General features: G+C 46.8%; 1 protein-coding gene across 1 annotated transcript; it reads right to left on the reverse strand.

Moving 5' to 3' along the window:
• Positions 1 to 583: 583 nt before the first annotated feature.
• GORASP2 (golgi reassembly stacking protein 2) lies at positions 584 to 12045 on the reverse strand. Its single transcript, XM_075284162.1, has 10 exons — positions 11874 to 12045; positions 7925 to 8005; positions 6459 to 6662; positions 6201 to 6287; positions 5482 to 5612; positions 4908 to 5040; positions 4359 to 4482; positions 3171 to 3254; positions 2838 to 2948; positions 584 to 1303 (listed from the first exon to the last, which is right to left on the reverse strand). Exons 1-10 carry the CDS (start codon positions 11934 to 11936, stop codon positions 1044 to 1046), a joined length of 1278 nt encoding a protein of 425 aa, XP_075140263.1. The 5' UTR covers positions 11937 to 12045; the 3' UTR covers positions 584 to 1043.
• Between the last annotated feature and the right edge of the window lie 577 nt (positions 12046 to 12622).

The following is a 12622-nucleotide window of genomic DNA, read 5'->3' on the forward strand; positions in this document are numbered from 1 at the left end:
CACCTACTGATCATTTATGGACCAGCTGACACAACGGTGTGCAGGATCTTCAGGCCCAGCTGTAACTTCTGTGGGCAAACGGCCTGTAGGATAGTATACAGAACCTGTATCTCTCCATATCCTGCCGTATCTCATCTTGTATCCAAGCTGATGGCGGCCTAGCATGGTCCTAGAGCCTTTGCTCAATTGTACAGTTTAACCCAATAAATGTCTCCTTCCGCTTTAATATTGTGATCACTTATGTATATTATTACACTCACACAATGTTTCATTCCATTCCAACACCTCCTACTTGGTATGATCAATGTGTCTAACTTCTGGGACCCCCACTAATCCTGAGCACCCCCCACAACCCCACTTTACTCATCTCAGTGACTCTTGGTGCACAATCTCACTCAAGCAGGTACAGTCCCCTGGACAGGAGCGGTGCTGTGTAGCGAAATATCATAAAGCAGCGCAGGCCTTGACCACCAATATACCCCCACCACTCTCAGGATCAGACCTCTACCAGTCATAAAGTGATGGCTACCAATATGTTATCACCTTGAAATGTGAAAAGCAGGAAAAAACAAAGTAACACAAATCATAGTGTAAAACTCCAGGAATTTATTGCTGCATGTAAATTGCAAATCCTTCCATTTAAAACAGTAACATTCTCTTCATAACCTTATCCCATATGTCATGTATAGAAGGCTCTAGAATAAAGCATCTGCTCAATGGTACTGACCTAGAACACCGCAGAGAGTGGATGAGACAGAGACCATACACATAGTAAGAGTGCACGTGCGGTAACTTTTTATTTAACACAATTCGGTTGGAAATTCTTTTCTGCTAAAATAATTTACATCCATTTAGAGTTTGGCGCCCTCCGCCCCTCTTCCCGTCTCCTCCATCTTCAATAACCTTGTATCTTCTTCATATCTAGATTTCTCTGTATTTACAGGTCTCCTACATAGGTACAAACTAGGATGAGATTAATGATTGTTTGCATCTGGGAACACATTCTGTGGCTAAATAAATACAAGGAGCCGCTCGGAGCCATGTTATGAGGACTCGGCCACGGCGGCTTCTGTGTTGCTGACGGTCACTTTCTCTGTGGCAGGAAGGTCGGCTCTGCCTGTCTCCTCTGCTGTAGATGTGCCATTTTCCACAAAGGGTACGGGGATCTGCTCCAGCAGTGAAGGAATTGGGTTGCTTGCAATAGATGGCAGAGGAAATGTGGGGAACTGAGGATTTACTGAAAGGGGAGGGAGTCCGGGCATGTTCAGTGGTGGTAAAGGACCAAGAGGTGGCAAGTTTGACACTGCAAAGGAGAGCGTAGTAAAAGAATTAGAGAAATTGTATTCATAGATCCATAGAAAGTAGGACAAATTGCATATGAGAAATTAAGATCAGACTATAATGGGACCTGTCGGGCGTCCGTTGGTGTAAAACTGCCAAATGAAAAAGTAGGAGCTGCAGCAATTGTCCGTCTGGCAGTTTTCGGCAGTCACTGTGACTGTCTTGTGTGGGAATCGGCATATTGGACAGGCACACATCTTCCTTATCCTATGGATAAAGGCAGTGCCGCACCTCCCATGAGGCGACCTGAAGCGAGCGCTTCAGGCGGCACTATGCCAGGGCCTCAGGGAGGGCGGCATTTTTTGCTAACCTAAGCCAGTCCAGGACAAGCTGTCCTGGACTGGCTTATCACCGAGCGGTGGTTTGGGGAGGCCACTGGAGCAGCGCTGCTCCAGCAGCCTCCCCTCACGCAGAGAGCAGGCAGCCTCCGGGCCTACTCTCTGCCGGGGACCGGGGCTAAGCCCCGCCCCCTTCACTCGGCCACACCCCCGATCCATCCGGCCACGCCCCGATCCGACCGGCCACACCCCCGGTCCGCCCCCTCCTCCCGGCAAGGGGCGGCGGCTTTCTGCAGTTAGCTTCGGGCGGCGAAAGGAGCAGGCTCACCCCTGGATAAAAGGTGTAAACTAATTTAAAAGGGGTTGACCAGGACATTTTATTATTGTGGCAGGAGGCTGGGGTAGATGAAAAGTGAAATAAAAAAAAAAAAAAACTTATAGATAAATGTTCCCGGTGCTCCAGGCTGCTGCCCTTCACAAGTGACCACTAAGGCCTATCAGCGGCTTCAGAAAGGAACCAGGACTTCACCTTTGTCCTTTCCTTTAGCTGCCGATTCACGTCAACGGTCAGGACATGTGCTGGGAAAGCCCTGGGGACTGGACAACAGCCTAGGACAATGAGGACACGTGTGGATTAGAGATGAGCGAGTACTGTTCGGATCAGCCGATCCGAACAGCACGCACGCACGCATTGAAATGAATGGACGTAGCCGGCACGCGGGGGGTTAAGCGGCCGGCCGGCGTCAAAGCGGAAGTACCAGGTGCATCCATTCATTTCAATGCGTGTGTGCTGTTCGGATCGGCTGATCCGAACAGTACTCTCTCATCTCTAGTGTGGATGCTTTTTTCTTTTTTTTCGCCTTCCTTGGCCTCCTGCCACAATAGTAAAACCTCTTGGTCAACTCCTTTAATAGTATAAGTGCTTTACGTTCGTCTTGGTTCACTGACGATTGTGTCTTGCACTAAACACCTGAGCAATATAACAGTCTGGTTGTAGTGACTGAGCGGGCCTACCCCACTAATGTAAAGCTCAGGACAGCGGACACGTCACACAATGCTACTCCCCATCTCCTGCTGAGGAATTAGACCTTACTCCGCCATATTACAGTCCAGTGTGAAGACCATAAGACGCAGACAGTGCTGGACATCAACCACATCCAGATATGAAAGTGCATTTTAGTTATAAGAATGAACTTCATTCACATTTGCTGAACGTACCGCTGTGTGTCAAGTCCGGGAAGCCAGGCCTGGAAATGAGGTTGGCGGCAGGTATATTAAGGTTGGGTAAATTCTGTAAGGTGGGGAGTCCAGTGGATAATGGCATGATACCTGAAGAAATAAAGAGTTACAAGTCTATTGGCGCATTCTTTAAGCTTTGGTCCACAGGCGTCTTAAGAATTGTAAGGCACCTTGGGAAAGCCATGAGCCAGAAACTGAAATCTACAACCCGCCACTGATCTCTTATTGAGGACTTATCCTTAGGAAAGGCATCAATAAAAATGAGCTGGACAATTCCTTTAACGCTGAAGCGAAATTGATGTGAGAATTTACCTGGTAATGAAACAGCGGGATTTAGGGGGACACTGGCGAGGGAATGGTTGATTTGTGGCGTTAATACGGGTACGGTTGGTAAACCTAGAAAGGAATAAAAATAAACGTAACATTTCTATATCACGTCTTAACAATTGCAGGTATTATTAACTTCCTGTTGCTTATATAGCGCCAATATATCGTGCAGCGCTGTAGAGACTCCTATCAATCCATGTAAGCAATGGGGGGGGCCCTAATCTCATTTCTTTATCTCCAACAAGCACACTGGGGGACGACATCAACAAGCATGAAATATACAGACGTATTCTTCATCTCTCCGGCATGTTGCACTGTATATGGATACAAGAATAAAATCCAGGAAAGAGTCCGTCTGCTATCCAGAGGACCAGTTCATGAAAGGAGTCTCTGTAGCCATGACCAGTACACAGAATGGGTTAATAGTAGAGATGAGCGAACACTGTTTGGATCAGCCGTTCTGAACAGCACGCTCCCATAGAAATGAATGGAAGCACCTGTGACGCCGGCAAAGTGTACGTGCCAGGTGCTTCAATTCATTTCTATGGGAGCGTGCTGTTCAGAACGGCTGATCCAAACAGTGTTCGCTCATCTCTAGTTAATGGTTGAACTGCCATACACATTTTAGTCCATATTGGCCTTGCACTTTTTTCACACACAGGATGTCAATACAAGATAACACTTCTACAGATAACACCACTGACCCGTTATTGCCTCCACTACTGGCAAAAGATGATATCATAGTTTAACTTCTCCCTCTCCCTGCGCAGAACACGTCTAGAAAATTCTCCCATAGACCTCAATAAGTTAGCTCCAGATTATTGCTGCCTGTAGCCATGACTGTGCTGTAAAGCAAACCACTAATAGCTATTAACAGAGCGGTGGAGACGCTCAGAGCAAGATGGCCGCCCTCATAATCGCTTGCAGAAAATATATTAAAAATAATCTACAAGTCACAGAATAAAAGGAGATGGATTTCCATTTGATTTTAATGAATTATAAGCAAAAAAATAATTGGTGATCCATTCTCCTTGTAGAGTAATATGTATGGGCAGCTTTTACCATATGTAGTCTTGGAGTATGACACAGAGACACTGGGCTGAAAATAATCCCAAATGATCCCGGTTTTGCATCATTTTTAGGTTATTGGACTCCACAAAACACAATATATACCTGAGTTAAGGGCACTGGTGACAGCAGGTGGGTTTGCATTAAGGGAGAGCCCCGACAGACTTCCTTCAATTCCTGTGGTTGCAACAGGCAATGTTGGAGGGGAATTTACAGATGACAGCTGGACCTAGAAGAAGGAAGAAGTCATGAAGTGCAATATATATTATCTATCTCCATTCATTAGGCAAGGGAAAAAAAATCCACTATTAAAATGTCACCGGTGAGGTCTTTCCCATAGTCAGGTGTCCTGGAATAAGGATCGGCGGTATAAGGTCGGGGAGGGGGGGGGGGGGGGGGGGGAGGGGGGGGGGGCAAGGACGTAAAGAGGAGATGTAAATATATCATTTATGTCCATTCCTCTAGTAGCAGGGATTAGTATTGTTAGTGCTTCAGATGACGAGACCTTAGTTTTACTAGGACACATATCTATGAATCCACAGACTGTAAGGTTACAGTGAAGATCTGATACCCGGTGTGTGCAGATCTACATTACAGAGCGACACTGTAAAGACCATAGGAGATGAAGCTAGAACTACGGTCAGCCATACAAACCTCTGTAAAGCCGTCTTTTAGAGGACTCACAGGCGCCCCCGGGGACTGCCCTGGCAGAGAGATTTTCTTTCCTTCTTCAAATGGCCGGGTAGGTATCCGGTGAAGGTAACCATATCCTATTCCACATCCTAAGCTGTAGAGAAAGAAAGATTCTGTCAAGAAGATAAATCATATCACAAGAGGAACTGATAAGAGGAGCAAGACAAGTCATAACCCTCACCCAAAACGCCCTCAAATTATCTACTTTTATCAATTGTTAGTTCCATAAGAAAACAACGAACTTAATATATCATCTACATGGACTGGCTACATATACAGAAACATGTAAAGTGTAGCACTGGCCAATTACCTAACATTAAGGCCGGGTTCACAAGGGGTTTTTTGCTCCAGAACCTGAGGCACAGGCCGGCTCAGGTTCCAGTCCAAAATACGGGTAGCTGCGACTGGATGCCAGTGCACACTCTGCTCCGGATTAGGCCTAAGTGAATGGGCGTAGTCGGGAAGAGGGAGCGTCTTCAGGCGGAATCACGAGGGATAACAAATCAAATGCTCAGGTATTGTCAGATCCTCTTACCTGCCTTCTCCACCCCAGGCTGAGTTTGGTGTGATGACCACCTCTCTACAGTTGTCTGTGTCTGTGTTATACACATAAAGCTTTAAAGGCTTTCCTTCATGGGTCTCAATGAGGGAGAACAGATCTTCTGACTGAAACACACAAAACTTACATTTAGAAACGCACATATGGAGTCACAGGTCTGTCATTGTGTGGCTGAACCAGACGAGCCATGACACCGTGTCCAAGTCATTTAAAGGGAATGCATCAGAAAATAAAATTTAAAAAAAAAACAAGTTTATATTTTGCACACTCTGTATTACAGCCGCAAGTATCAGTAGAATGACTTATGTAGGGGTCAAGAACCCTAAATATTGCATGGCACGCTGAGCCTCAGCTGCAGTGCACATGCCCTATACCTCCAGCATGTGCGATGTGATGCCGTGGTGTATATCATCGGCTCCACTGAATAACAGCGCAGGCGTCAAGAGCACCAGACAGACTCAAATATAGGTAAGTATAAAGATTTAGTTTTTTTATTTGCAGGAATTAACGGAATTAAAACAGGGCAATTTGGGACACTAAACCCCAGACCTATAAGGACCGGTGGGTGGTTTAGTGTCTCAAATCAACCTGACAGGTTCTCCTTAAATCATCATGCCGTCCAAAATGACTTCCCTACCTCTGTACTAGGTCATGTCTATGTACAGCACAGATATATTATCTTCTTCATACATTACCTCATTCATTACAGTGTCTGCTCCAATGATGTAGTCTGTGTGAGGCCGCAAACCAGCTAAGGCTGCAGGAGAATTAGGTTCTACCTCCTAGGAAAAAGAAATGGGAAAAAATAATCAGCTGTGAAGAAAAATGAGCCAACGTGTACCAAAAACATCAGAAATGCACAACAGTAATTTACAGATAAATCTTACACTATAATACAAATCTCAAGGGGACTTCAAGACAAAACAACACCCCCCTACCCTCCTGCTACTCACCAGCACATGCCACACATTCTCATTGGCTCCATCAAAGCTACAAAATCGTATGCTGACCCCCAGTAAGCCTTGTCCCCCCCACATATTACTGGGGGTAACCGTTGTCTCCCGCAGCTCCAGTGTCTTGCTGCTATACACCACCATTTTCACAGGCTTCTCGACATTAGCCTTCAGCAGATCCTTAAGTGTATCATTGTCTTTATTCTGAGGAAGGAAAAAAAAAATTGTAATTTATTAGCAAAGATTAAGCAAATCTAAACGTGGTCGTCTATTTTTTTTCACGTTTAATACTGAAGGGGCCATAGGAATTACAAACACAAAGCACTTTTATTCCCGTCTGCCAGGTCCCCGATTCCAGCAGTGGCAGCTCCAGTTTACAGATCCCCAGGTTGTTTGTGTCATGTGTCCGCTACCGCCAATCCCTGGCTCAGCAGTGACCTCTTCACAAATGGCACATCATGGCATTCATGTGCTGATTGTGAAGAGGTCACCACTGAGACCCGTGAATGGCTGCAGCAGTCCCGTAGTATAAGAGGTCATCACTGCTAATGTCAGCTGGGGGACCTGTCCATAGAAGTCCGCAGCTCGGGACTTAGGTCTGGGGATAGATAAGTAACGTTTTTTTATGGCCCCTTCAGCAGCCCTATTGAACATCAGAAAGTCAGACGACTCCAAAAACACCTGAATTTAATTTAAGTATTATCTGCCTGCATGGCCCAACCAAAGGTGTGTGGAAGGAACCCACCGGCAATCACATAAATACATTTCCCTAGGAGTTTCAGATGATATGGAGCCCGTGGGACAAGCTGTGGGCCCTCCAATGTCTATAATTACTTAGCGTCCCCACCTCCCTCTTCCTGGCAGTCTTCCCCTCCCTACCCTCTCGGTTTTAGTCTCTACCCCCTCGATTTACTTTCTATCCTATGGTTCCATGATGGCCACTATTTTTTGCACTGTATCACTTATGCTAGGTTCACACTAGCGTTCGGTCTCCGTTCTGTGGTTTCCGTCTTTTGCATGCAGAAGACAGAAACCTGTCAGATTGTGTACGGCCGCGAGCGGTGGTGAGCGTTTTATGCTCTCCGCCGCGAAACCAGTTTTTTTTTTTTTTTTTTAAATCGGACACAGAGTACTGCATGTCCGATTTAAAAAAAAAAAATGGTTTGGCGGCGGAGAGCATAAAACGTTCACCGCCGCTCACGGCCGGACATCTTTCAAACCCATTCACATGAATGGGTATGAAAGAGTCCTGCAGATCCTGCCTCTGTTTTGTGCAGGAAACGGAAACCTGCATAACGGAGACCGGGCACTGCAGCAGCTTAGCTATTTGCAGAAGTTCGGGGTGACTGCTACATGTGTATATCTCTGGATCTAGGATATCTGCAGATATCACCTACAACTGAGCAAACCGACATGACAAGGTCTTGTGTATGAGCCCGTGTAGCCACAGTGCGGGGAGTACTCACCAATCTAAGTCCATTTATAGACACTATAAAGTCAAAGAAGGGTTCCAGCCCAGCTCTGTGTCCAGGGGAATTTTCTTGTACCTACAACAGAAAGTGCCATCTATTAGATCAAAGTCCATAGAAAATAAAATGCGCCATTTAGTAACTTATAGAAGGGAACCTATGACATGGGTAACTTTGGGGCATGGTTAGATCATAACGGGACTCGGACCAGTCCTAGTAAGGATGCCAGCTTGTCGGGTCTCCATCTTACATCCCGTTCTCGGGCGCTGCCCAGAGCTCATCCCCTTCCTACGTAGAAAACTGTTATCTCTAATGGGATGAAACTTCTTGTCTGGGCCTTGGCAGGATTCGAACCCAGGACTCCAGCATTGCAAGGCTAACCACTGAGCCATCGTGTTGCCCCTTATATTACGTATATTTTTGACAAGTTTTCCCAAATTCATATAACCCTTTCATTTTTGTAACAGTGGTTCTCTGGCTTCCATTATACCTAAGGCTTGCTCCCTGGCCCAGCACCGCTGCCTTGTACTGACATGAATAATTTACCGGGTACATTCACGCTACATCCCTAAAAGCTTCAGAGTAATTCTATATAGGAAGCCCTGTGGTATCTGTGTGATGCTGCAGCTGTGTACCTTGTATACTATAGACACTCTGCGACTATACCATGTATACAACAATTCCCCATCAGCCTGCCCCAATTTGGCACATTTAGTTTTAGACCCAATTTTTCGGACCCAGCAGAAGAGGAGAGCGGCTTTACAGAAAAGGTTTTAGTTTACATTACAAAGCTTAAAAGCGCCTGCGACAAAATTGTAAAGTTCTGGCCCAAAGTAAGCCAAATACTAGGTAATCCAAACTTACAAAGGGAAGGAACCTCCTACAGGGCTCCTCACATCCCCCCGAAAATAACAGGATCGGTATTTCAAAACTGACTGGTCGGTCCTTCCATTGCCCATCATCTGTGGTAGGGGGAGGCCCTAATGGTGGTCTGGACCCGTCAATCTGCCGATATGGCCCGTGTACATCTGGTGTATGTGGATTGCTTCAGTTTATGTGCAGATGAGACAGACAGACAGAACATAGGGGTGTATACAGACGCTCTCGTACATCAGCCTGATGCAGGATAAGAGGCTGTTTGTTATAAAGCTGTATATTAGCTACAACTGTGACCAATATCTGGAGATCACAAGATCAGGGCGGCAGCCAGAGGAGCAGGAGACCTCGTCCTAAGGAGACAACAGAGATTGTCCCTAGATCAGAAGAGCTTAGGTTAAGGCCCTTATTGAATCTGTAAGGACTAAGCTTGTGTTTCTGCAGCTAAAATACATATATTTCACTATATTTAGATATATTTCAGCAGTGGTTTTTTTCCCAAAATCAAAACCACATTAACTTTGCTGGTCCTATAAAACGCAGCAATTTTTTCTGCTGTTTTTCCGCAACGTGGGGCCTTAGCCTAAAGGAGTTCTACAACTTATTGCTAAAAAAATAAAATAACTGAAAATAGCTTAAAATAATCAAAGACTCATCTGACACTACCCCAGTGATCCTGGGCTGGCTCTAACATGGTGGCCCCAATCTCTGTTTACATGCAGACAGCATGGGCTACTGCCGTCAGGGGCCAGACCACCGCCGCCGTCAGGGGCCAGACCACCGCCGCCGTCAGGGGCCAGACCACCGCCGCCGTCAGGGGCCAGACCACCGCCGCCGTCAGGGGCCAGACCACCGCATCATGGCTCCCATCACAGAATAACAATATCTGCAAACACAGACCAGGAGGAATCTCGAAAAGCCAGCACTGGATCTCTGAGGAATAGTAAAAATAATTATCTTATCCCTGACACAACGTATCGAATAAACTGGCACAGTCCAACCTGCATCCACCTGGAATTGGACATGTGGAAGAATAAACTCATTGTTTTTCCTGCATCTATGAAGTAAGAAGGATTTGTCGATTAACCCTATTACTGCTGGAGGGACAAGCCTGACCTTCACTTGTAGTATTGTCAAGATTTCTAAGTATAAATCTGGTTAAACTGGTTTACTCCAATGTAACAATGAGCTTTCTTATCACAGCAGACTATAGACCGCCCCACTGACAATGACACAATCTGCCGCGTTGCGAACAATATAGACACGACCAGCAAGCTGATCAAAAATATATCGATTCTGATTCGCCGTCTCCATCATCCCCCCCTATCAGAGCGGGCGCAGAGACAGGACCTGCTGTATTGATATGGAGATCCCCTATGTATATGACCTGACATAAAGGGTGATTTGTGCATCAATATCACAAAGAGGGAAGATTACAGAGACCGGCGTTTCCCAGGCCGGCCTTGAACCCCTGAGAGTCACTTCACCCCCGCCGTGGTCACATGGTTTGTCGCAACTCAGTCCCATTCAAACAAATGGAATGAGTAGAGATACCAAGCACAGCCAATGCACACCATATGCGGTTCAATAAATCCCCCCAACTGTGCGGTGTTATATCATAGACGCCTCCCAAGGACAGATACTGTCTACACATCGCCACACACATTATAGTACGACACAACGGTTAAATATTCGTTCCCCTAGCGCAATGATACCCACTTTACTCCATAATAGTAAACAAATTAGTTGAACTCCTCCATTCAGACCAATTGTAGACTAACGTGTGTAGGCACCTGAAGGCCTCGTGGACACGGCCATATTGTACCGAGCTGTAATAGGGCACACAGAAAAGGGTGTAGTACCTATGAACGGCTACTGAAAAAACCGCAACATGCTCCATCTCTTATTATTGTACCCTAAGGCTATGTCCACAAGGAGGAATCCGCCATGGATTTGGGAGCGGACTCCACCCTGAATCTGCCTTGATTGTTTTCATTGGGAACCAGAGATCGTAGCAGGATGAAGACAAAAATATCAGCACCCTGCTCAATCCCAACATGGACTCCGCGGCCGATCAGGCCAATCCGTCTGGGTCTAATCAGCCGCGGAAAGCCGAAACAGAATGCCAAACACCGCGGTGAAAAATTAGGAATTTTTGTCTTCACCTTGCGTGTATAAATGTAACCTAAACCCTGACATTCCTACTGACCCCATTCCCTAAACAGAGGGCTTTCTGTAAGACATTTTGGGCATTCTGCTGTTACCATTCACCATGGGAAGGTCCAGCTGCTGAAGCCCTGTGTGATCAGCAATCATTGGCCCCTCTGCAGGACAACTGTGGTACTGCACGGCAGTACATGGGCCGCCCTATATGTCCACCACTAACAGGGCACTTACACCAAGGCTGTCCAGGACGGAGGACCCCTTTAAGTACACGCCACATTGCCATACAGCAAATACACAACAGTGAAAGTAACAGTGAATTCACACAGCGCAGTAATTTCTGCAGCTATCCCATATGATTGCAGAACGTCCCGTGTTCGCCTCCAAACATCCACTTCATGTAGAACGCTGATTGTCAGAAAAGTCTGCAGTGTGTGAATACAACCTAATGGAGCCCTGCTGTTAGCTCTGCACTGCTATTTTGGGCAGGTTCAGTTGCCTAGCAACAGCCTGACAACTAGAAGAGATGCCACCTTGGCACATATCATTAACCAAACCCCGCCGCCATATTGTGCAGGACAAGAGCGCCCCCAGAGCGTGCAGGCAGCAATATGTAATCACTAGTCTGACTATTTTATAAGGGGTGCAGGGGCGGTTAGGGAAGGGGGCTAAGAAGAAGGGTAATGTCTCCTGGGGAGGTTTTCTATAGTAAATGCCATGCCCCAGGACTATAAGCCCCGCCATAGACACCTGCAGCCATTAGTCAGTGACTAATACTAGTAATACACGTGCAGTGACCACACAAGCACCGAGCAGCCAAGAACCATAGAGAACTATAAGCCCCGTGAGGTGACACAAAGGCCTGGAGGAGAGCAGCCAGCCCGGCCCGTGCACCCTGCAGACATACCCGCAACACATGGTAGCCTTCCGTCCCTCCACCAGGGATCTCCACGCTCTGTGAGCCCCCCATGTTGCACCCCCCTTAGGTGGTGACCCCCGGACTGGACGCTCCCGGTGCCGGTGACACAACGCACTGAAGCGGCGACAGGCAGTTACGTGGCACAGAGCTGGCCCCGGTGTATGCTGGGAGCGCGCTGTATCACCACGGGCAGTCCCGTCACAGCGACATCTGGTGGGCGCCTCGGGTAGTGCAGGCATGGGCGGATGCTGGAGTGATATGGATGGAGGATATTAGGCAGTGGGGTCACAATGTGCAAACGGGTTTTATTTTATTTTTATTTCAAGAAGTTGTTTTTTTTTTAACTGATCATGAATAATGGCTGATTTAAGTTACAGTTTGATCCTGTATGACATATATTACATATCAACTTAAAAGTGGTTTGCAGCAAGAATGAGGTACGGCTCACATAAAAGTGCAAAAGCTCCTGGGCCCTAATGCAAAATCTGTAGTTCACACAGAGTAACGTGCCGCATGATGTGGCATGTATACGGCGTGTGAGACTTTGAGGGCCATATACGCTCCCATTGCAATGGGAGCCTGGATCGTACACGCCGCGTTATTTTGCGGCCGTATACGATCCTACCTCCCATTGAAATCAATGGGAGCGTTTACGGTGCTCAAAGTCTCACATGCCGTATACGTGCCACACACACGGCACGTTACTCCATGTGAACTCCCCCTAATAAGGGGTCCGT

This window comes from Leptodactylus fuscus, chromosome 8, assembly GCF_031893055.1.
Source record: "Leptodactylus fuscus isolate aLepFus1 chromosome 8, aLepFus1.hap2, whole genome shotgun sequence".
Lineage (NCBI taxonomy): Eukaryota > Metazoa > Chordata > Amphibia > Anura > Leptodactylidae > Leptodactylus > Leptodactylus fuscus.